This window comes from Candoia aspera, chromosome 18 (assembly GCF_035149785.1).
Source record: "Candoia aspera isolate rCanAsp1 chromosome 18, rCanAsp1.hap2, whole genome shotgun sequence".
In the NCBI taxonomy this organism is placed as follows: domain Eukaryota; kingdom Metazoa; phylum Chordata; class Lepidosauria; order Squamata; family Boidae; genus Candoia; species Candoia aspera.
In genome coordinates, this window is record NC_086170.1 from 7,532,087 (window position 1) to 7,555,949 (window position 23,863).

At 52.2% G+C, this 23,863-nt stretch overlaps 1 protein-coding gene across 2 annotated transcripts; it reads left to right on the plus strand.

Annotated features, from left to right (window-relative positions):
* Positions 1-1,875: 1,875 nt before the first annotated feature.
* Positions 1,876-17,006, plus strand: ERRFI1 (ERBB receptor feedback inhibitor 1). Of its 2 annotated transcripts, XM_063317453.1 has the most exons (4): positions 1,876-1,930; positions 13,244-13,429; positions 13,543-13,616; positions 14,611-17,006. In XM_063317453.1, exons 2-4 carry the CDS (start codon positions 13,323-13,325, stop codon positions 15,651-15,653), a joined length of 1,224 nt encoding a protein of 407 aa, XP_063173523.1. In that variant the 5' UTR covers positions 1,876-1,930; positions 13,244-13,322; the 3' UTR covers positions 15,654-17,006. The 2 variants fall into 2 exon arrangements, with proteins under 2 accessions (XP_063173523.1, XP_063173522.1); XM_063317452.1 differs by lacking the exon at positions 1,876-1,930 and having other exon boundaries at positions 13,162-13,429.
* Positions 17,007-23,863: the final 6,857 nt, after the last annotated feature.

Below are 23,863 nucleotides of genomic sequence, written 5' to 3' on the forward strand. Positions count from 1 at the left end.
GAGGCGGGTCTTCAGCCCACTTCCAGCCCGGGCTATTGCGGGGAAAGCCGACCTCTCGTGGCAGCCTTCAGGCGCCAAGCAGTCTCGGCTGGATTTCTGTGTACCGGTATCGCTGACATACAGCGGGTTGCTGTATTGCAGTTCTTGGCACTACAGGAATCCTCCGCCTAACGATCGGAACAGTTTAGCTTCTGCCTGTGTGCATAATAACGAACACCCATGCCCCTCTGACGGTGGATATGTAAGTACGAGTCAGCGAGTAAATTTGCCAAGTCCATCTGCTGTGTCAACATATTGACTTGATTCGTTAAACGCACTCAGCTTGGTTACAAAGCTAACTCAGTACTGTCCGCTCTAGCAAAACCAGGTCCCCTCCGTTCTCCCCTCTTCCTCCGAAGAGCAGTGAGAGGGCAGTTCGAGCGCATCTGTGCCCTTCCCAAACAAGTCTCAAGCACCTCGGTCCTTTTACCTCCCTTACAGGAAGAGGAGGCAATGGGTAACAGGGGTGGTGCTTTCACCAATCGACTCAGCTGGTGAGAAGAGCATGCAGGACTTTAGAACCCGTCTGGAAACGGACACTAAATGGAACGGGTTCTCTGTCTGTTGCAGATCCCACGAATAACACTCTGCAGGTGCTTGGTGGGGCCACGTACAGTGTCCTATTCTGTCGTGGGACCTCTTAGCTGTCTCTTGTCTCCCTGGACCTCAGCTAGGCCAGTGTGCGCTGCAAAAGTTGGTGGCCCGCCCAGTGCTCCCTCCCACACTCCAGACAGCGGGAGAGCCTCACGGTCTCAACACTCCAGATTTGGCTGAAGGCCTAAGATTTCCCACCCTGCTCCATCTTTTTGCGACTGAAGCACATCGTGGTTTACACCCATTAAAGTACAAATAGCCAGGGTAAAGGTAAAGGTTTCCTTTGACGTAAAGTCCAGTCGAGTCTGACTCTAGGGGGCGGCGCTCATCTCCGTTTCGAAGCCTTGGAGCCGGCGTTGTGACTGCACAGAACGCCGTTACCTGCCCGCCGAAGCGGTACCTATTGATCTACTCACATTGGCGTGTTTTCGAACTGCTTGGAGCAACCCGCAGCGCCACCGCGTCCCTTACAAATAACAAAGCATACCTTTAAAAAACAATAATAGAATTCAGGACAAAGTTAAAATCAGCCTCATTAAGGTAAAAATAACGGATGTTGGCGCTGTCAGGTAAGGACAGATGCCTGTATCTGAGAGAGCGGCTGGTGGTCGCCTTAATGTTGACACCGTTAATTCTGACGGTCAAAAGAGAGTTGGCGGTCGCGATGGGTGGCGCGTGGAGTCGCTTCTCCTCTGCCAGGTCCCCAAATGGGACAGCTGGTGGCCTCTCGAGGAAGGCTGCAGAAAAGGAAGGCCGGCCTTGGCCCTTCTCCGGAGCCCGAGGTGGGCGACGGGAGCCTGGGCATCGGCGCCCCGAGGGGCAAGTCCGGGAAAACGGGCTCTCTCCTTTCCCCCAGCATACTCCGCAGCCCAGCGCCTCCCAAACCGGGAGAACTTACCCGCGCTGGGGCAAGCGGTGTGTCTTTGGGCGGCGACTCCGGAACCCGCTACCCACTCAGGACAGGGGCATTTCAACCGACTTAAGGGACCTCCGGAGAGGCGGTTTCGGCTCAGGGAGGAAAAAGCTGGGGAAGCGCTCCCGGCTCCGGGCAGACGGAGGCCGGCGGGCAGCGAGAGCCCCGCGGGGACGGGGAGCGGCCGGGCCGCTTGAAGAGGGAGACGCTCCGGCCCCCACCCCGGCGCCGTTGCCGCTTTAAGGGGGCGGGCCGCGGCGGCGGGGGCGGGGCCCTGCGCGCCGCCCGCGCTTTAAAGGGCTCCCGCCGGGCGCGGGCTCGGAGTGACGCCGCCGAGAGAGCCGGGCCCCCGGCCGAGGGACGCCGAGCCCCGGGCGCCCTCCGGTGAGCCGCGGCGCTTGCGCGGGAGGGGGGCGCGGCGGCGCGCCTCGGGGGGGAGCGCCTCGCCCGCGCACTCGCGCCGCCCGGCCCGGCCCGGCTGCGGAGCCCCGGCGCGGGGGCGGGGGCCGCCGGAGCCCCGCGCCCGCCAGGAAGCGGAGCGGGTGGGAGGGCCGGTGGGGGCGCGCCTGCCCGGACGCTTCCGGCCCCGCCGCCGCCCGAACCGGTCCCTGCGCCTCCCCATAGGATCGCCCGCGTGAGTCAGGGCTGAGTCACCGTCCCGCGAGCGCGGCGGGAGGCGCGGACGGGGCACCTGCCGCGCAGGTGGGGCGAGCCGGTTGCCAGGCGACCGCCCGGGCGGGCGCGCTCCTTCCGCGGCGCCCGCGAGCGCGCCCGGCAGCCGAGTGGGAGCGTCGCCGGGTAATCGGAGCGCGCCGTCGTCGAGCCGCTTCGGCGACCGCGGGCTCGGGGCGGGGGACGCCCGGCGCCGGCTCTGGCCGGACGATGCGGCGAGCCGCAGCCGCCCCCCGCCCCGGGAGACCGGGCCCTGCTCCGCGGCGTCGCGCGAGTCCCGGTGCCCCTGCGCGGAGGGCGGCCGCGCGGCCGGTCCCAGAGCCGAGCGCGCCGGGGGAGCGGGTGGCCTCCGTGCCGGCCTTGGGACGCGGCCCAACTGGGGAGCGGCGGAGGAGCCCGCCTTGCCGGGCTGTCGCCTGCCCAGCGGCCCCAGCGGTGCCCGCCGAGGCCGGGCCTGCGGTCTGCTGCCTGCCGCGGGGGGCGTCGCCGCCGTGTTTGTGCGCTGCCGTATTCCCCCGCCCGCCCCACGACTCCCACGGGAGCTTTTCCTGCGCCGGTTCGTCCGCCCTAAGGGCTTTGGGTGATGAAGGATGCAGTTCGTTCTGCGGGCATCGGTGGCAGCGATGGTCGTGGGAGGGAGGTCCTTCCGGATGGCAGTGTGGGAAGAGGGCAGTCCCGATGCCACTTCAGGAGGTGCCCCGGGATGCGATTGGCAGCCGGGATGCTGCGCAGGATGCAGTTATAATGCCGGGCGCGCTACCGAGTCCCTTCCCGCAGTGAGCCCTGTGCAAACCAATCCAGCAGGAGGTGTCCTCAGATTGCATCTGGTGGGCAGGTGAGACAGGGCTGTCGCCTGAAATATTAATCCAGGATCAGAGTTGTGTGGTGGTGTCGCCCCTCCCTCGAAGGGATGTGCCGGAACTGTCTAGTCGAGCTTGCCGTGGGGTGGTTTGTTGACGTTTGTCATGTTAATGACTTGGTTTGCTCCCATGAACACTTTCTGGAAGGTAGATGAAGAGCAGGTGAGCTCTTCCTGGAGACTCCGGGTTTGGCCTGCGAACCCTTTTCTTCCGGCAAGGAATGCGAATGCTCGACCCCTGACTCAAAAGGTATTACCCGTTTTCGGTTTTCTCCAGAACCAGTCCCGGTAACAGGCCCGCTGCCTTTGGGTGCTTCCAATTGAAATGCAGGCGATTGAATAGCTTAACAATTGCTGATAGCCTGACTTGTGTAATCCATAAACAGATTTCTCCGGTTTTGGCTCGGCCTGTTCAATCAACAAAGGGATCGTGTGTGGGTGCAGGAGACCTAGGAGGGGTTTGGTCAGGATCCCTGAGAGAGAGCCCTTTGGGGCACCCTTTGCTGCGAATTGACAGGTTTGATGGAACAAGGGAAAGTGAGTTTGCTGTGCGAGCTGGCCTCGGTTTTTGCTGTAGGCTGAAGCAGACCAGTCAGTGGGGGAAGTCCAGGAATCTGCTCCATCTCTGGGCTGCCAAGGCAACGCTGACATTTCTACAGCAGCCGTCAGATACGCAGAAGGCTTGCGTGGGTTGTGACTCATCTTGAGAGTTTGGGGCAGGGGATCTGCTGGTGCTGTCCTGCCAGTGGGTTTTTTTTCCTTGAAACAGCTGCAGGCTTTGCGACAGCCCTGCAAAGTAAGCGGATGGGAAGGCTGCATGTCCACAAAAGCGGGTGGTGCAGGGGGGGTACCTGTATTTCCACCCGGCAGCCTCCTGGTCCTCCAAGGTTCCTTCTGGCCGCCTCTCCCTTCCCTGTGTCCAGAGGTGCTGCTCCGTGTGCAGGGCTGTCCTGCTTTGCACTCCTGTCAGGAGGAACATTTTCTCTCCTGGATAACGTGGCTTTTTCAACACTCTGCCTGCTTCTGGGGAGCGAGTGACACCCTTTCCAAAGGCCAATTCAGACCTCTGGAATTTCCCTGCTGCCAGGAATGGAAGCTGGCATGGGGCACCCTGAAGAGCGATTCCCCGGCCGCTCTGGCTGTTGGGGGCCGTGCTTGGCAGGGCTTCTCTCTGTGGCCCCGTCTCCCCAGGTGCTGCTGCCAGCCTGCATGCTCTTCGCCTCCAGCGGAAGCTAGTAGAGTTTCTGGTTGTTTGCTTGGCTAAGCAAGCTGGATTCTGCAAAGGCTTAAGAATAGCACAGCAGTCCTGAGATATGCACAAAGCCCATGCTGTTTTTTTTGAGGGATGTGAAGAACTCTTCAGCCCTCGTAGGCATGCAGGAAACAACTCCTGAGATAGCGACAGAGGATAATGGGAGAATCGGTGCGTTGCCGTGTCCTTCCCTGTAGGGACCAGGAGAAGCTGGATGGTGCCTCTGGAGCAGCGTTTCTCAACTTTGGCAACTTTCAGGTGTGTGGACTTCAACTCCCAGAACTCCCCAGCCAGCAAGGGAGTTGAAGTGCACACACCTGAAAGTTGCCAAGGTTGAGAAACTGCTCTGGAAGGGGAGCATACATTCACAAGCAAACAAACATAGGCCTCGTTGATCTGTGATGTGAATCTTTCTCCACATAGTATCTACACAGCCTTCGCTCTTTCCTGGAATGTGCCTCTGTTTCCTCTCTCCTCTCCCTTTTTGTCTGCACCGTTTCCCTTTCACGAGGTTGGCAGGGTTCGGTGTTGGGGCATTGTTTCAGTGGCGATGGTGTGGCCTGCCCTCCTCTGCTTCACATCTGTGTGCCCCGCAGGGCAGTGCCAGTAGGTGGGATTCCCAGACCCAAGGCGTGAGCACATGAGGCCCAGGTGAATATGCTCCTGGGCATGGGCTCCTTGCTGCGTTCAGACACCCACCTGGATGTCGTTCACGGGGATCTCTAGTCAAGGTAGAAGCAGCCTTCACTACCTCGGAGACGTCGAGGTGCTCTTTCAGCCCTCGTTGGAGGGACCATCAACGGACTGTGACTGGGAGCCGCTCCCCCCCATCCATTTGGCTTCTGTGATGCGCTGCCAGGCAGAGGCCCTGGACAGTTCAGGCTCACAGCTCTGGCCACAGATAATTTAGGGATCAAAAGAGTGGCTGGGGAGAAAAAAGGAAAGGAAAAAAGGCTTGACTTCTCATTGAGTAAGTTACTTACTGATGATAGATGATTTGCCTCATTCGTGAAGCCGAGTGAGCCTGTGGTGGGACGAGAGGAAGCAGGTTCCTCTACCACTTTCCTGCCAGGGCGTCTCTAGCTGCTGGGGGGCTGGCAAAGCCCCTCTTGCCTGCCCATCAGCTGGTTTGATGGCAGACAAGGGAGTGGACATTTCTTGACAAACAGATACTCCTCTCTCGTATCTGCCTCCTGTTGCGCACACAGACGTGCTGATGACTCGGCCACAACATCCTGTGACTGTCTGGTCTGCCATCCGGCTGTAAAGTCCTGGCTTCGGTACTTTTGCTTGGGGGGAGATGGGGGGGCTGAGGAGGAGTCATCCCTGACTCACCCACACTCCTGTTTCTTCCTTGACTTCTAAAAAACTACTTTTAGTACTTTCCCTTATAACTCAGTGCAGCGGTGAATGGCATAGCAGTGTAAGTCAGTGAACCATCTTGGCTCAGAAACGAAAGCAGAGCGCAATTTTAAGGAAGCCTCAACCTTTTCCAGATTGCCCACCACCCAGGCTCAGTGTTGCCCTTGAGCCAGCCTAGAGTTGGTGACTTTGGCCAGTTGCTCTTCTGGTCAAGCCTACCTCACAGGGTTGTTGTGTGGAGAATGGGTGGAGGGAACTACAGTTGTAAAAAAATAAAGGCAGGACATAAATCCAATAAATAAATAACAATACTTATACTGCATTAATTCTTAGGTAGTTAATTTGTTCCACGGGTTGCGTGCAACAAATTTTGCTGCATATTACTTAAAAATGATCCTATGATTTTGCATAGAAGCGGTGCCGAATTACCTGTAAATCAGTGTGGGCTTAAACATTTTGGCTGAATCATGTCCAGGTCATGTCCAGCGCATCAGGCACATTCTGGAAGTGGAATATAAGAGTTTCCTGTGTTTCTTTCACTGTTAACTGAAAACAATAGGGAAGGGTAGAGTTTTGATTTTGCCAGAGGTCTTAAGTTTGGGTCAGCCACTCTGAACTGGAGACGTGCCTGTCACGACCAGCACGGATCTCCTGAAAGACCCAGGGGGATCTCTGGGGTTGCCTGTTAGAGGTGCTGAGTGCGTCTCCCAGCCCTGCACTGCTTGACAAAAGCAGGCTGGGATCCTCAATTAAAAAGCGGGTAGGAGTGTTCATCGGCCAGGATGAATGACAAAATTACAGAGGAAATTGGTGGCTGTTTTAGGAACCTGAATGCCTGCTGCAATCTCTGCTTTGCCGAGGGAGGCCCAGGTTTCCTGGCATTTCCCTGTGACCAAAAGACTCATGACAGCATTTTCGCTGATGCAACCAGATGCCAGCGTGCAAAAGCATTTGGGGCTGCCAGGAAGGGAAGGATGCTGGCCGCCCGCCTGCCTGCCTGCCCTCAGCATGAGTCTTCCCCCTTCGGGCTGTTGCGGAGACCTGTATTAACTCGGGAGTGGCTTCCGATGGGCTCCGTGCAGGCAGGGAGGCCTCCTCCTCTTCCTCCTCTCGCGGGCGTTTAAAGGCGGAGGAAGTGATGTCACAGAGTTGTTAAACTGGGACGAGTGGCAGGCAGGGCTGGTGACTCTGCTGGCAGCAATGTGCCCCTCCCGCCTCTTGAGATTCGCTCGGAGATTTGGTGGCTGAGTAGGCAAAACTAGGTTACTGAGAGAACGCGGGGGGGGGGGTCAGTGGCTTCTTGCTTACTCAGCATGGAGGCCTAGCAGAGGCAGCCCTGCGCCCCCCCCCCCGAGACCCCTTGCTTGATCCTCACTGTTGGCTGAACTGAAGTGTGAAGGTCCAACTGAGGTCCAGCTGAGCAGCTGCTGAGTTCCTGGCAGGAGCCCGGCTTGGCAGAGGGTCCTGCCTTGGACATGGGTCGCCATCACCCCCTCTCCCTCCCCAGATTGCTCTTAGTACCGCAAGCCTAGTGGAGAGAATGGGTTGTGAATTGGGGCATTTTGGTTTGGAGCAGGACCGCAAACCTGTGCGCCCGTGTGTGTTGCGGGCTCGTGGCAGTGCCATGAAAGCAATTTGGGTGTCTCTCTCGAGGTGCAGGAACAAGTATGGGCCTTAGCAAGCTAAAAGGTAGATTATTGTGGGTCTTAACTGGGCTAGAGTAAGAAACACCAGCACCAACTGGTTTCGCCGGTGCCCAGCCTCAGGAGCCGCACTAAGGGCTAAGCTGCCCCTCCGTTTTGAGCCGGCCTGGCTGAGGATGTGGGGAGTACAGTCCTGATTCCTGGCAGTTCTGGCTCAGAGGAGGTGACTCAGGGCCAGTCGGGCTGCTGAATCGTTTTCCGGGGAAGTTTCCTTCCCGAGGGAAAATAGAGACCGGCTGAATTGTGCCAGGCAGTGAAAAGGAGCAGGAAGAGGACTGGAATGTCCCCGCTGGCAGTGCATCCTACCTGGGCTGGTGGGCAGGGGCTCTCAGGCCCCAGCTGAGGAGTGGGTCCAGCCCGAGGGAGGGTGCTCTTTCCCTGCTCTCCAAAGGGCTGTTTTGCAGAGGCCGCTGGGTGCTGGTGCTCCAGGCTCAGGCCCCTTCCCTCCGGGGCGCCCCAGGCTAGTGATTCAACTTTGTCCTGGGCATCATCCGCATTCTTGGCCGTTTGGCCTCCCTCCACCCTGGGCAGCTCCCTTCCCTTCACTAATAACACACCTTCCAGGCTGTCATTAAGAGCAGGGGGTGTGCCTGGGGAGGAAGGGCTGCACCATCATTCCTTTCCCAGCCCAACTTTCTCCCCCATGCCTAGAGAGGAAATAGAGGGTTCCCTGTTGAGACTGGGAGGGAAGGAGGGACCCGACGGAGCGTTAGAGCCGTTTTTTAAGGGAACGGAAAGAAAATGTCTGAAATATATGGGGCGAATTTAACTCTTCATTATATACAGTTGGAATGAGTCCATGTAAAAATGCATTTTGATTGAATATATATAAATAAAATTTTCACTTCTCTGTGCATAACATTTTCCAGAATATTTACATTTTGCACAGAGTTTCTCATTGTGTTGCAAGGTTAGTTCCGACAAGTGCATATACTTGATAATGGCGTTCCAGTTTATATACAGATTTGGAAAGTCAGAAATGAGTGTGAAGTGTTTGAAAATATCACCTCCTTTTGGCAGGATGACACCTTTGTGTATATATCTGCATATTCCAAGTGAAGGAAGGTCTTAGTTGTAAAATGAACTTTGATGCTGACAAGTAGAAATCAGAGGTGTAGAAAATGTTGGAGGAAATTTGGGACATTTTGCATGCTTCTAGTAGAAACCCTTTTCTTTTATCAAGGTGTGGTTCATGTATTGCAGTAAACCATTGTTTGCTGGTTAAGCTATAGCTGGCCAGGTTCACATAAACATACATCACAATGGCTAGTTTCCTTGTATTTCCTTTTATTTAATGAAAACGAAATAAACCACTTTTTGACAGTCTAATGTATTAACTGTCGCTAGGCATGTGCAAGTATTCTCCTCTGGGATCCCCTAAATAATGTTCTTTTGCAATGTTAATCGCTGCTTTAAGGATATTTGCCCAAAACAACCAGCTGCAGAGAATGACTCTTGCAGTCATATTTGCTGATGCAAAAAGCCCCCCCCCCTGCAAACTTTGCAAATCCTTTTTTCAGCTTCTCATTTAATTGCATAAGTTGAATTTTCAGCAAATTACTTACAGTAAGTTGTCTCCTTTAGTCTGTGCAGGATTCAATTATTGGTTGAAAATAATGGAACTGCTGGGCCTCCCACTTAGTCCATGTTAATTGTGAACATAGATAACATGCTCGCTAATAAGCAGCAGGCTTATTATGGTTTTACAGGTGTGGCCGACAAGTTGAGATAGCTCCATCAGTGACTGCTTACTATTAAATGGAAACTGGGAATCCTGGCCTCTTTCCTTTCATATCCTCCCCAGCCAGTCTGTGTCCTGATACTCAATGACCTTCCTACTATTTGCTGCCAAAACCCACCTAGTATGAAACTTGCATCCAGTTCCTTTCCAGGGGCCAGCTGTGGGGTGGGGGATATAAATAATGACCTGAAATTGACAGAAGCACAAATATTTAGAAACAGAAAGCTACCTGGTGAGGATAATAATACTGTTACCTTCTCTTCTTCAAATCTTGGTGGGCTTCTGCCGTGATCCAGTTGCCTACTTGCACGTTCCCCACTGGGGAACCACTGGGTGGTCTCCTTTCCAAGTGTGTTGCTTTCTTGGCCTCCACAAATATATTAAAGGGAACTGGAGTTAGGAAAGCAGAACTTCCTTTATGGAGAAGTCAGAAGTACCCAGGCGGACTATGTGGGCAAACTGCCCTCGTCCCCACTGACGGGTGGTTGATGGGAAGAGAGGTCTTGCAGCCTTATTTCTGGGCTGAAGACACTGGAGATTTTGAAATGGGAGCTTTGCATTCCAAACCATTTCAAAATGGGAGATGATTGCACAACATCCCTGCAAGCTGGGATTGAGACAGTACTGGGGGGTGGGGAGGCTGGAATGCAGCGCTCTGTACTTGCGAACTGCGGCTTTTGGCACGGCTGACCTGTGTGAGAGCTCTTGGCAATGAAGGGGAGGCAGCCGAGCCTCCACGTTCAGAAGGCTCTACCTCTGAGCAGGAGAAGGTCTGTCACTATCTCTGAGGCCTACTGGAGAGCTTTCTAGAAGCAACTGTTTAGCCACAGGTGGGAAGGGGAAACTTGAAGGCCCCTTATTGAGCAGTGATGGCCACGTTGGGGCTTTGTGTTCTCAAGGGATGCTGCTGCGGCTGTGTGGTCCTCTGGCTCATGGGACACTTTGGAGCCTTTTGCTCTCTGCCTGAGATGCCAAAGATGGCATCATGGAAGGTGCTTGGACCCTCAGTTGTAACTGCCAGGTTGGGATTTTGGGTGGGGGAGCAGGCCCTGTTGGGGGCTTCTTCCATCAAGAGGAGCCTCTGTGGGACCAGGTGATGGGAAGGAGGGGATGGTGCTCTGTTCCGTTCTCCAGTGTCTTCAGCCCAGAAAGAGGGTTGAAAGACCTCTCTTCCCATCAACCACCCGTCAGCGGGGACAAGGGCAGTTTGCCCACATAGTCCGCCTGGGTACTTCTGACTTCTCCATCAAGGAACGTTCTCCGTTCTCCTGCCCTGTAACCTTTGCTGCTTCTGCTTCCTCTTGACCTGCTCAGTCTGGAAATCAGCCGTTCCCCAGGTCTTTCCTTTTCTTGCTCCTTAAACTGGCCCCTCTTCCCAAAAGGCAGCCTCGTCTTCATTCTCTTAACACCACTTGTCTTGGAGGTCGTGATGCCGAGGATGGCTTTCTTCTTTCCTGTTTCTGCCATTTCTTCTCCTAAAAACCACAAGAAAGCGAGATAGAGATATTCTCCTACTGGGGGGTAGTAGTACGGACCTGCTCACCTCACTGGATCGCTCCCTCCCAGTCCAGCCTACCTCACAGGGATGGTGTGATGAGAAATCGCTATGGAAACCACCTTGTGCTCTTGGTGGAAAGGTGGGGTAGAGAACTAACAAGTCCATCCAGGTGACCTTAATACGCCGGTTGGATGGTATCGGGAGAGGTGTCCTTTGAAGTGCCTGGCTCCTCAGCCGTTTCATGCGAGCCCCTTGAACTTCCCTGGCGACCAGCGCGTCGCTTCCGGGACTGGTGTGACCCGGCCCCCTGCGCTTGGCCGGGACAGCCACGTTCCGCCTTCGCTGGAGTTGCCGGGCCGTCTTCAAGGGTAGCCCCGTGTGGAGTGCTTTGCTGTAATCCAATCAACAGTCACTGTGACGCGGTCACCGACGCTGGGCCGCCTCAGCCTAGTAGGGTTGTGCCTGGCCTGCCGTGAGGTGGCTTTTCTTGCCCCTGAATGAGGAACGAGGATCTAGGCGAAGCCCCAAGCCAGGCACGCTTCTTTGCAGGGGGAGCTCCCTCATCCGGTAATTCTTAGGCACCAGAGCTGCTCGTTCCCGGCCTTTGCTCTGTCTGAATTCAGCTTCAGTTTTTGTTCCTATCAAGTGGAAGGGAGGGAAAGAGGCGGCTGAGACCGAATTCCAGATCTCCAGATGAGCATCCCCATGTAGGTAATTGGACGGCGGGAGAGAAAGGGTGGGATCCTTGGAGGTCCCTGTTGCTTGGAGCAGTTTTGGGGTAGAGCAGCATAGACATGCCAGTCATGAATGATGCCAAGAGCCGCCAGGCCGAGCTGAAACCTCCCACCTCCGCTCAGTGGCGGCAGCCTGGTAGATTAGGGCGGGACCAGCACAGCGCTGGGTCTCACTTTCCCACCAACAGAGCCAGTGCGATCAACTTCATCACTGGCTTCTAGGAGAACCAGCTTCTTCAAGAGGGGCTGCCCTCACCCACTTCTTCGGGGAGGGGGGCATCACTTTCTTGCATCAAGGGGACTGACCACCTCCTGAAATTACCCTGCTGCAATTTAGTAGCCACGATGGGCAAAGGAGTTGGTCTAGTCCCACACATATCCCGCCTGCCTTGTTCCAGTGGCTCCGTCGCACTGCCTGCCTGGGACCCTTTCCCTGGACAGTCTGCAAGTTTAGTATGCCCAACATTCTCTCCTTGCTCCACCTCTTTACTGCTGATTGCACACAAAGTACTCCGAATGCGGTCCGTCTCTCTGCTTGGCTGTTTGCCTGTCTTCTCTTGGGCAGCCCCTCACGATGGGCCCCTTAGCCCTGGGCTGGCTTCCACCAGATCCCTCTCTGAAGCCCTCGTCCTCAAGACTCCCTCACTGGAGCTTCCCCTCGGCCACATGGCTTGACCACCTCTGCCCAGCCCTGCCCTGCCCTGCTTCTCTCGGGCTCCCTTTTTTATTTTTAATGACTTGCCATTTGGGGCAAGGATCTATTAATCTTGTTCTTGTAAAGTGCCTGTTGTGTGGATTGCATGGTGGGGGTGACAGAGATTATTGTGCAGACATCTGAATGCAAAGAGGAAAAGGGGATTTGGCGTATCTGTCAGCAACTCCTTAAAAAGCTGCGTCTTTCCCTGGGATCAAAGGGATCAATTACAGCAGGGTTAGGAGCATACTAACTTCTATGCTGGAACATACCGGTGTTGCACACAGGGCCAGAGGAGAGGGCCAGGTACCTCCCCCCGCCCGCTGGTCCCTCATGGCCCACAAGAACCTTCATCCAGCCAGCTTTCACTTAGCTTTGCCCCCACCCCCATTGTTGGCTTCCTACAGGGCAGAAACTAGTGGTCAGCTAAGAGACCATTCAGAGTCTTCCAGGAAGAAGGCCTGTTCACATATGCTTGTGCTTCTCAATAAACCACACCGTGAACCCAAGCAATCCAGCAGCTTTAAATTAGGCAATGCATTATCACCCACTGAGTTGCAGAATATTGATCTGGGCTCGCAGCGCCGGTGCATTTCTCCGCGATCCTCCTTTTGACAGATGTGCCGGCTTGAGCTGGGGCTGCAGAAGGCCCGTGGTAAGGCTGGGCAAACGGAGCTGGAGTTGCGCACCTCCTGAGAACAGGAGCTGCTTGCACACATCTGTGCAAGCCTCCTGGCAGGATGAAACCGGTTGTAACACCCACCCCCACGCTGCTGGTGTCTTGAGGCGAGGGGCTGCGCGTGGGTGGTAATTTCCCTGCTCGTTCTTCGCAAGGGCTCTGGCACTCACAACAAAGCGCCCATCCCAGAATGTTCAGGAATTTAGAATAAATTCAGGGTGGCTGAGCCCTTCTCGGTCCCACCTTGTCTGCGTTACCAGGAAGCTGAGCACCCACTCTGGGGTGGGGTGTGTGGCTCACCTGCTCAGCAGCATCCCGTGGCTGTTGGCGAACAGCAAATGAGCTTTGGTGGGGGTCTGGTTGGCAATGTACAGTTGCCACATTGACAAGAGCCTGCTTGGATCGCTCATGGCTCCTTTTGAAGGAAAATGGAAAAATGGGACCGTGAACGCTTCTCGTCTCGGCTATGTGGCGTTCTTACACCCTGCTCTCTTCCTTTCAAGGGAGTGAAAGTGGCCAGCCCCTTACCGAGGACCATGGGCTTCTGAAAGCGTGACGAGACGGTGAATCGTGCCAGGCACCATGTCCACCACAGGCATTGCAGCTCAGGAGGTCAGCCTCTCCTTGAACGCCGGCTTCCTCCGTAATGGGAGCCTGGAGGCCTGTTGCCACAGAAGCCAGCTTAAAAAGTGAGTGCTGGAGGGGCGGGGGGCCAGCAGGCGGGGGTCTGAGGTACGTTATCGGGACTGGACCATTTGTGCTTCCCATTTCATTTATTCATGTTTCCCCCCTCCTCTTTCAGTCCTTTCTTCAACATGGACTCCGTAGTGATGGCCTGCGATTTGAACTCAGGGCACAATTCCTTAACATCCATTGGTAGGTACACAGAAAAGTTGTCAATTTTATTATTTTAACTCTGTTCCCCAATGGCCGCTGACCAGCGATGGCCAGAGCCAGCCCACTCTCTATCATTCTGATGCCCTGCCCGCCCAGGTTGCCTTTCTTTGCACACGCACCAGCACCAGTTTTCGCCCATGCATCCCAGACCAGTTGGTCTCCTCGAAAGAGCCACAGGAATCTCTGTTGCTGTTTTCCTCCCCTCGACCTTAAATTGGGTAGGGGCAGCAGAGCTTCCTCCCCTGTGAAGACCTGTCTCCAAAGCAGAAAGTGTTGGATCCTTCTGGTCTTAGCCTGCCATCTAGGGATAAAACATTATGAGACGCGCTAAGCCGGGGACTCCAAAGATGCCCAGAATTGCTTAATTACAATTATATGATCACAATCTGTGTAAATCTGTCTGTGCAAGGACTATGTTTTGGAGTCTCTCCCAGACTGTAGAACACCTTTGACTAGGCACTTTAGCTGAGGTCACACAATATGTGTAGCTCAGTCAGTGAAACAAACCCATGTTTGGGGTTCACCCAGTACACTGAATCATAAGGCAACCAAGCCAGCTTGGAGGACATTATATTGTCAGCCACAAAATGAAAGTCTGAATTCAGCCTGTAGACCTTAAATGATGTGGCCACAGTCCATCTGTGTGAATCCACCTTTACCACCCGAGTGGTTGATCAGAATCACAGACCGGCTCCAGCCGTTCTGCCCTCCCCCGGGGACGGAGAGTCCGGTGGAGAGCGGTGGGTCCGGCTCCTCCTATCCCTCCCATCCTGCCAACATGGCCCTGAAGAAGAGGGCCCAAAGGGACCAGATCTCAGAAGCCGGTTTGTGCTGCTGAGATCCAGCCAAGCACCGACTGTACAATCTTAGGGTGCTCTGGGGCAGCGTGTGGGCAACAGGATGCCCACCGCTCTGCACTAAAGAAATAGCCTCCTGTGGCGCCATTGGTGTTTCCAACTGTCTTTCCTCCCAGGCCAGATCTCCTCTCCTGATCCAGACCGCGGGCGCAGCTGCGTTGTGCCTCTGAGAGGCAGCCCTTCTCTCCTTCGCCCCCCGATCCATTCCAGCCCAGAAGCCAGCCTCGCTTCCAGCTTCAGTGGACTTTCTCTGAGTGTGACACGGAGCTTTGACGAGATGCCTCCTCACACCCCGGGGAAGGGCGGGGCACTTCTCTCCCCTGCCACATCTTCTCACGAGCGAAGTGCCCGGCCTCTGCCCCCGCTGCCCATTGCTGAAGGCTTCCTGCATGATGAGGTGGACCGCGAAGTGGAGTTCCTGACCAGCTCAGACACTGACTTCTTGCTGGAGGACTGCAGCAGCCCAGCTTTCAAACCCTCTGCTCAGGGCAGGCGAAGCTTCAGGGGCTGTGGGCAGATTAACTACGCCTACTTTGATGCGCCAGCAGAGGCGAAGCCAGAGCAGAGTGGCTGCCCCCCTCCACCGCCTCCACACCAGTCACACCGGCGGTTGCGCCGCTCTCATTCTGGGCCAGCCGGGTCCTTCAACAAGCCATCGGTCCGGGTCTCCAGCCACGTCTGCCGGTCCTCCCCCAGCTCTGATGACGATAAACCAGAGGTTCCACCCAGAGTCCCTCTGCCTCCCCGGCCACTCAAGCCGGACTATCGGAGGTGGTCGGCCGAAGTGACATCCAACACCTGCAGTGACGAGGTCAAGCCTCCAAAGGTCCCTCCGAGAGAGCCTCTGCCCTGGAGCAATTCTCGAACGCCGAGCCCCAAAACCTTGCCAGCGTATCTCCATGGGGTCATGCCCCCGACCCAGAGTTTTGCCCCAGACCCCAAGTACGTCAGCAGCAAGTCCCTCCAGAGGCAGCACAGCGAGGGCTCTGCCCACAAGGTCCCCTGCATCCTCCCCATCATCGAGAACGGCAAGAAGGTCAGCTCCACCCACTACTACCTGCTGCCGGAGAGGCCTCCCTACTTGGACAACTATGAGGTGTTCTTCCAGGAGGCAGAGGAGAGCGGCTCGCAGCCGGGGGGGGCAGCAGCAAGGCAGTGATGCCACCACGGTCGCCACGGCTGCCCTGGGAGGACTGGTGAAATGCAAACACTTGCCCTGCACGGTGTCTCCAAGGGGCCGGGAACCACAGGGCCAGGGGGAAGACTTTGGATCCGAGGGTGACAGACGTTCTCCGAGGGACACGTGCAGAGACTTGGCCTGGAGGCCGGAGGGAAGCCAGGAAGGCCCGGCACTGGGGCCTCCGGGGCGGGGGGCGATGGCAGCGGCATTCTGAGCTCAGCCGCCGACGCCATTTGCACAGGCAGGAGGAGACTTTGAGAGGAACAAGCATTTGCAGCTGAGGTTGGCCAGTTACTGAATATTCTAGAGTAATATATATATGTAGAAACTCACCTAATTAGAAAATAATTGCAGTCTTGCTAAGAAGACCAGCGGCTTAAGCTGAAAGCAAAGAAGAAAGCACAGTTCAGTATTTTTGTTGGTGTTAACAGGTATCTTTCTGCTTGGTGGTAGGTAGCCTCTTAAATTATTTTTTTTCCCCCAGGATGTTCTCTTCCCTTGGAAGGGGTGGCAGAGCTGCTCCAGCCTGAAGTACCCTCCTGTGGGAAAAACAGGGCAGTGGGCACAATTGGCCACCCACTTCCAGACTCCGCAAGCTCATCCGTCTACCTTTGCTTGCACCTACGCAGTCTGGATCCATGCAGTCAGGCTGGATCGGCAGGGCGACTGTCCTCATCGTGAGCCCCAGGAAGGATTTATTTGATTTCTCTGAATCAGCAGCTGCATTTCTGCAGCTGGAGAGGGGTTTGTGTTGCCACGTAAACTAAAAGAAGCATTCCAAGTAAGACACTCTCTTCGTTTGAAAAGGGGACCAATTTCTTCTCAGGAAGGAAGGGCGTGGATAGAAGACCAGGTGGCCCAGGCTGGTCTTGGGCTTGGGCTTGGTCACGAGTCTTGCAGACGAAGCCTGCTTGGTCCCTGGGGGCGGCCCAGGCCCTCTGATTTTCCCTTTCCCACTCTTTCTGATCCATAGAGGGATGGGTGCAAAGGTCTGCCTTTCATCCCTCCTCCTTTTCCATCTGCTCACACACATGCACACTTTATAATAACCAGAAGGCAAAAGGTGCTCCGTGGTCAAGGTCTGTCCATGATCTTTTGATTAACATAAACCCAATTGTTTACACTTACCTAACTGCTAAATGAGAACATTTTTCTGAAATTTTAGGAAAGCTGACAGTTCTAGTACAAACTAAATGAAGGCAACATTAATTACATGTTATAGAAATAATGCACTGAAAAATATGTATTGGATGTACAGTATTGAGGAATTATGTTCAGTTTGTATTTTGGATATTGTCATGTCTTGAATTTAATAAAGTTATTATATACTTATTTATGGTAACAGAGCAGCTCCTATATTTATTGGTTCTCCAGTGCTGAAGTGAATGCTCTTCCCTCCTTACTCTGCTTCTGTCCTTTCTCTGTTAATTACACTGGAAGCCCAATTTAGTTGCTAAATAGAGCTGGCACTAGGTTCATCTCGGGGTGTGTTCCTGCTCCCCATATTGGTTAATCACGTTGTGCGATGTGCCTATCAAGATCGGGCGCTCTGCCACAGAAGGAGGTTTCTGGCTACTCAACAAGTTGCAGGCAGGATTTGAAACTCCTGAGGAAGGTGGCCGCCCTGCCAGACCAAGGAGAAGCAGGCACTTGGGACTTTAATATGTAGAGAGATGGTGTCTCCTAGCACAGGTGAAGCTGCTTTAATGCCCCAGGAAAGGGGAAAACAGCATGTTTTCCTGTCTCCTGAGGCAGATGGATCCTCTGCTGGCCCCTGGCACTCAAGGGAAATGGGGGTTGAAAGAACTGAAAAAACCACAGGGTTTTTGCTTTTTTATTTCCATATTCAGAAGTCAGAACTGTTTTTTTTGTGTGTGTGTGTCCTCCAAAGCACCAGATCCATAAAATATTTTTAAGATTTATTCCCTACTTTTCTACTACTAATTTCTACTACATTTAAAACACATTGGTGGGTGTTAAGTTTGGGGCACACCTGATAACATGACAATTTTGCACACACACTTTGTAAACACGTCACAGAATGGGGGTTTGAAAGGTACTTTATAAAATACTTTGCTTTGCAAACCTTCTGTACTGGCTTATCGTTTGCGTATATAAGGAACCTGTTTAAAATAACTCTGCAAGACTTGCATCATGAGATGATATGCTAGGAAGTTACTATGTGAGCCTGGGTAAGCTAATGTCATTGCACCGAAATGCAGGAGCGCTGGAATAAAACGCAGGCCTGGTTTCACAGGACAGATTAAAGCTGGGTGGGGCTGGTAGGGAGGCCAACTTTGAGTGCTAAACTTTGGCATTATTACCTTAAATTGTAAATTTCAGTGTAAATCTTCCCTTGTAAAGATTTTACAATGCTTGTGCCTTGTCCCAGTTAGCAGCCATGTGCAGGATTTTGTACCAATTACAATTTTCTGATGCTTTTTGAGAGTCCCGACATAAAGCACATATCCAAGGAACATTTTCATCCATTGCTAACCAGCTCAGAAAATGGTGTATCAACCGTGGTTGTGCAGTCATGTCCTTGCCACAGTCACCATATATTCATACAGGTAGTCCTCACTTAATGACCACAATTGGGATCAGAATTTCAGTTGCTAAGTGAAGCAGTCATTAAGCGAATCTGACCTGATTTTATGACATTACTTGTGGCAGTCGCAAAGTGAACCACATGGTCGTTAAGCAAATCATGCGGTTCCCCGATGATTTTGCTTGCCAGAAGCTGGCCAGGAAGGTTGAGAATGGTTATCACGTAACCACGGGACACAGCAACAGTCATAAATGCAAACCAGTTGCCAAGTGCCCAAATCATGATCATGTAACCGTGGGGATGCTGCGATGGTCATAAGTGTGAGGACCGGTCGCAAGTCAGTTTTTTTCAGCACTGTCTTAAGTCCAAACCATCACTAAATGAATGGTTGTTAAGCGAGGACTACCTGTAATCTAGTGACAGTTGATCAGAGAGCATGGAACAGGGAACCTGCTTTCTCAGCAGAGTGGAATCCCATCCAAATCAGGATTCGTTTCAATCCCTAAGTCATGTTCTCCCCTTAATAACAGCACCGCCACTCTGCCTGGATTTAAGGAGGGCTTGTTCTCCCCCATCCTGCCTTTTCTTGCAGAATGTTCAAGGACAGTGAGTGTTGCCTTGGAATTAGATGTCAGAGCTGGATTTGTGAAAACTCTGCCCTCCAGTGGACCCTTTGGGCATTACAAATGGCAAAAGGGGGAGCAAATGCTGCCCAGTGGGGTGCTCCAGCTGCAAAGATGGGGCTGTATGGCAATGCACAGCAAAGCTACCCTCCCAGATCCACAAGAGGACCACCCTTGATTAATTTAGAGGTGATTCTGAAGATGCCTCTGAAGCCAGAGACTTTTTTACGCATGAGGGATAGGACTTTCTCCTGCGTTGCTCCCTAAACCTATTGGGATTTTATTTGATGGCCACCAGATATGAATCCATGGCAACAAGAATATTTTAAAATCCTTATTATCAGTTGTTTTTAAGGAAATGTGTTCCTTTGGTTCATGATGGCATAGAAATACATGTGTTTTAAAGGTCCTAATTTGTAAAGCAGATGAAACAGGACTTTTGGGGCTGCAGGAGGGCATACTTGGTGGTCTTTCCCCCTTTTAAAGCAAATTACGTTATGCTCATCAAAGCTGAGGAGAGAAGAAGTTTCCTTTGGTCTGCAGCTGCAGTGCCCCAAGCTGGCTGTTTCTGGCGGTCGCCAAGCATGTCCACCAGGGAGCAGACCGCTTTCCTCTGCCTGCTTGGAAGGTGCACTGCCCTCAGTCTTGCTGGGCACAACTTCAGTGGGATGCCCTAGAAAAACTCCAGGGCCACAGGAAACCTGAGGAAGTTGGGGTACTCTCTGCACAGTGTAGGACTGCCGGAATGTACACGCACCAGCGCAGTAGTCTTGCTTTGATTGAATCGAATTCCTTGCCAAAGCCATTGAGAAACTCAAAATGTCTAGGAAAGATGCTTTGCAAAAATAAAGGGATTAGAACAGTGTTTCTCAATCCTGGCCACTTTAAGATGTGTGGACTTCAGCTCCCAGAATTCCCAAACCAGCATAGAGAATTCTGGGAGTTGAAGTCCATGGATGCTGGCTGGGGAATTCTGGGAGTAGAAGTCCACACAACTTAAAGTGGCCAAGGTTGAGAAATACTGGATTAGAACATACTTGAAAGAGCCAGAAATGATCAGCAGTGTAGAAGCCAATGAAATGGAAATGTAAAGTACCTTAAAATGGTTTCCAAGTTCACTTTTGGTCTCAGGCGGTTGGAGGGGAGGGGAATGTATAAAATTGAAATGCTGGGACAGAGCAGAAGGTAGACTGTTAATATGGAAACAATAGGGAGCTTTAGAGGGAAAAGGCATAAACAGTTTTGTTACTGGTAGAAGCAACCAAAAAAAAAATCAGAATGAATTGGGATTATTTTGCAGGATGCATGAATTCTGTGCTACAATGTATTTCAACACAGTATTTTTTTTTTAATTTTCTATCCTGCCTTTATCATTTTTACAAATAAGGCAGCAAACATCCCTAATCCTCTTTCCTCCTCCTATTTTCCCCACAACAACAACCCTGTGAGGTGAGTTGGGCTGAGGGAGAGCGACTGGCCCAAAGTCACCCAGCTGGCTTTTGTGCCTAAGGCGGGACTAGAACTCACAGCCTCCTGGTTTCTAGCCCATTGTCTTAACCACTAAGCCAACTGGCAAATTTGGTATCAGTTAAGTGAAGAGGTAGCATTTTTTATTTCAAACTGGTCTAAAGTTTAGGAATATAGAAGGGTACCAATGGAAGGTTTGTATTTATCAAAAGGGAGTAAGATAAGTTACCAGTCATTATAGTTTCAATCTGCTCCCCAAATCAGGGTCAAATACAGTTTTCTAGAAATGTGATAAAAGATAATACAGGACAGAGAATTTGATACTGGGGAATATTTAAATGCAGCCAGCTCAGGGGAAGTGGACATTTTAAAGCACAGCAGAAGGTATGACATGCTCATATGCCGCCATTGTTGCAGACTCAGTCTGCATCAGAAATGATGGGAAAGGTAAAACGTACCAGCATCATGTACATTTTAAATATAGTTCATAGCATGGATGCTGGTCTCAAGCCAGAAGCACACTATAGTTTCTAAAACTATTTTATTAGGAAATATTCTGCAACAATTTGCCTGCCCCACCCTACATGCCAAAGGGAAGGGCAGCACGAGATGAGAACACCCTGGCCGCGGACAAGGGGGTTGGGGAGACACCAAAGAGCTGGTGCTGGGAGAAAAGCCATTTTCAGTGAGGTAGTCCTCAGGTTCTTCAGCAAAGGACTGTTACCTGGTGGTGGTGCTGGAGCTTGAGCACCTCAGTGATGCCATGAGCTAAACCGTGAAGGGCTACCCAAGACGGGAAGGTCATGACAGAGAGGTCAGACTAAATGCGATCCCTGGGGAAGGTAATGGCAACCCACCCCAGTACTTTGGCCACATAATGAGAAGACAGGACACCCTGGAGAAGATGCTGATGCTGGGGAGAGCGGAGGGCAAAAGGAAGAGGGGCCGACCAAGGGCAAGATGGATGGATGACATTCTAGAGGTGACGGACTCGTCCCTGGGGGAGCTGGGGGTGTTGACGACCGACAGGAGGCTCTGGCGTGGGCTGGTCCATGAAGTCACGAAGAGTTGGAAGCAACTGAACGAATAAACAAGTCCTCAGGTTACGACCACTCGTTCAGCGACTGTTCAGTTACGAGGGTGCTGAACGGGAGGGACTTACAACCAGTCTGTGAAATTGCAGCTGTCACAGCATCCCCACAGTCATGTGATTGCGATTCAGGTGCTTGGCAACCAGCTTGCAATTACGACGGTCGCAACGCCCCGTGGTCACAGGTTTGCCATTTGCAACCTTCCCTGCCAGCTTCCCATAGGGAAGCTGCTTTGAAACCTCCAGATGGAGAGCCACCAACTCCATGGCAGACGGTTCGACTGTTGAACAGGTCTTACCCTCAAGATTTTCCCTTAAGTTCAAACAGCATCTAGGTAGTGGCATGTCATGTTCATCGTTTCAATGTTCTGTATACATTGAATTATGATTCTCAGCTTTCTTTGTATTTGCATACTATTCTTTCAATAAATCAGTTTTCATAAAGAACCCCCTTGTGAGACTGAGTTTGTCAGAATAGGCAATCATTACAGCAACTTAAACCCGTTATTTCCAGCCCTTATTTCTGTGGCACCAGAAAATAAATGGCGCCTCTCAATATCGTTTCCTCCAGCCTGAACATCCCATGTTCTTTCAGCTTATCTTCAAGCCCCATTACTTACGTTGCCCTTGGAACTCTCCCTCATCTGTCAATTTCCTACCAATATCCTTCTGGAAATGTGATGCCCAGAATTTATACCAGACTCCAAGTGTGGCCTCATGCCTAGAGAAGAATGGAGAATTACTCCACGTGTCTCTTTGATGCTTCTTCAGATGCAGCCCAGAACAATGCTGGCCCTTCTAGCAGGTGTCCCACATTGCTGATCTGTTCACCTTCTTGCCAACGACCACACACATCCTCAGGTACAGGGTTTTCAAACCACCAATTCCCCCATCGTCATCCTATCCTATATTTCTCCCCCAACTATAATGAGCAAGTCTTTCTAGAGATGGACAGAATTCATTTCTCAACCAGAACTTTCACTCACTGACCCCCAGATCCCTGAATTCAAGATACCAAGACAAAAACTGGGATTGCTTGTGCTGAAGAATAAACGAGGAGCAGGTGCAAAGAGCAAAGGACCTTTAAAAAATGGGGGGGGGGGGAGAGCCTGTAATGGAAGAGGAAAAATTGGAGAACTGATTCCTGTGTCTATGCAGCAAGTACTCAGCAAGTACGAATCAGTATAGAATTTGGATGGGGTAAGTCAAACTGGAATTGTAGGCAGGGTAGAAAAGACACATGCCACAGACTGTGTTGTTAACCTCCCCAAGTACTTGTTGGGTGTAGATTTAAATAAACAAAGGTCATCCTTGATGCACCCACTTTAAAAAGAGTCACCTGCTTCTCTTCCGTTGTGGGCAGAAGGCAGGCAGCCCCAATTTGTATCGACGGCCGAGTGCAGGGTTTCAGCATCTGTTGCCTCAGTTGGCAAAAGCTGCTTTGTTAGGGTTTCTACATAATAAACTTCAACTACTTTCCCATCCATCACCAGAGGGCTACGAGCAAACACCACTCTGGAAACTAGTCTTTTCCAAGCAATCCTTTCCAGTAATATTTCCAGAAGTGGTCAAATTTCAGGAAAGTAGAAAACCAAGCGATGCACACCTCAGGACCATGAGCAATGCTACTTTTCAAGTTACGATTCACTTTTGTTTTTTCCCCCCTAACCTGAGTTTGCTAAGAATGAGGGAGGCAGGTTACTTTGGCCTTATGGATCTGGCAGACCTTTTAATGTTCCTGAACTTGATCAGGCCTGAAAAATGTGTATTGAAAACCAAGCAAACAAAACTGTTCTCTGATGCAAGAAAAAATATTTCACCTAAATGGTGATGTCTTCTTTATTTCCCACAAACTGCTATCATCACAAATACGGGATTTTCTAGGAAACAGAAACTGTCCTAAAGCGTCACAACTATTTGCTCTCATTAACTTATCATAACAAGACAGCACACCGCATTAATTTGAAGGCTAGGCTGTAAAAAAGTTTTTTCTCGAAGTGTTATTCCAACACAGTTCGCTGCTGTGTTCTAAGCTCAGTTTGGAACGCTTAAGGTAGCCTTTAAACTTGAAACAGCATTGTGACTTGTGTTCTGGCCATCACCCGATGCTTGTTTTGGCCACAGACCTTCCCCCTAATGGGGCAGGATGGCCACCCACCAGAAACTGCAAAGCTCTTTGCTGACGACAGCTGTTTTTTTGACCGGAGCGCCCATTTTATGAACGGTTCTCCCAACCTGCTTTTCACCTTCTTGCTTCAGGGAACAAGCTACAGCCCAGCATTTTGTAAGCTGTTTGCAGTTATAAAGGGCAGCTGCAGTGTTACACCTCCGTATTTGCCTGTTGCTGATTTTATTTTGCCCCTGGCTTTGGGTTTCCCTTACGCAATTCTTGATGTCTTATAACCACGTAGCTGTTTTTGCTTTTGTATTTTGTTTTAATGATTCTCGGCCACGAGACAAC

What these genes read in the sequence shown, in the direction of transcription:
- ERRFI1 (XM_063317453.1), top strand. Translation starts at nt 13,323, where the DNA reads ATGTCCACCACAGGCATTGCAGCTCAGGAGGTCAGCCTCTCCTTGAAC. An exon ending in CACAGAAGCCAGCTTAAAAA is followed by an intron (nt 13,430 to 13,542) that starts GTGAGTGCTGGA and finishes CTCCTCTTTCAG; the next exon opens with TCCTTTCTTCAACATGGACT. An exon ending in CAATTCCTTAACATCCATTG is followed by an intron (nt 13,617 to 14,610) that starts GTAGGTACACAG and finishes CTTTCCTCCCAG; the next exon opens with GCCAGATCTCCTCTCCTGAT.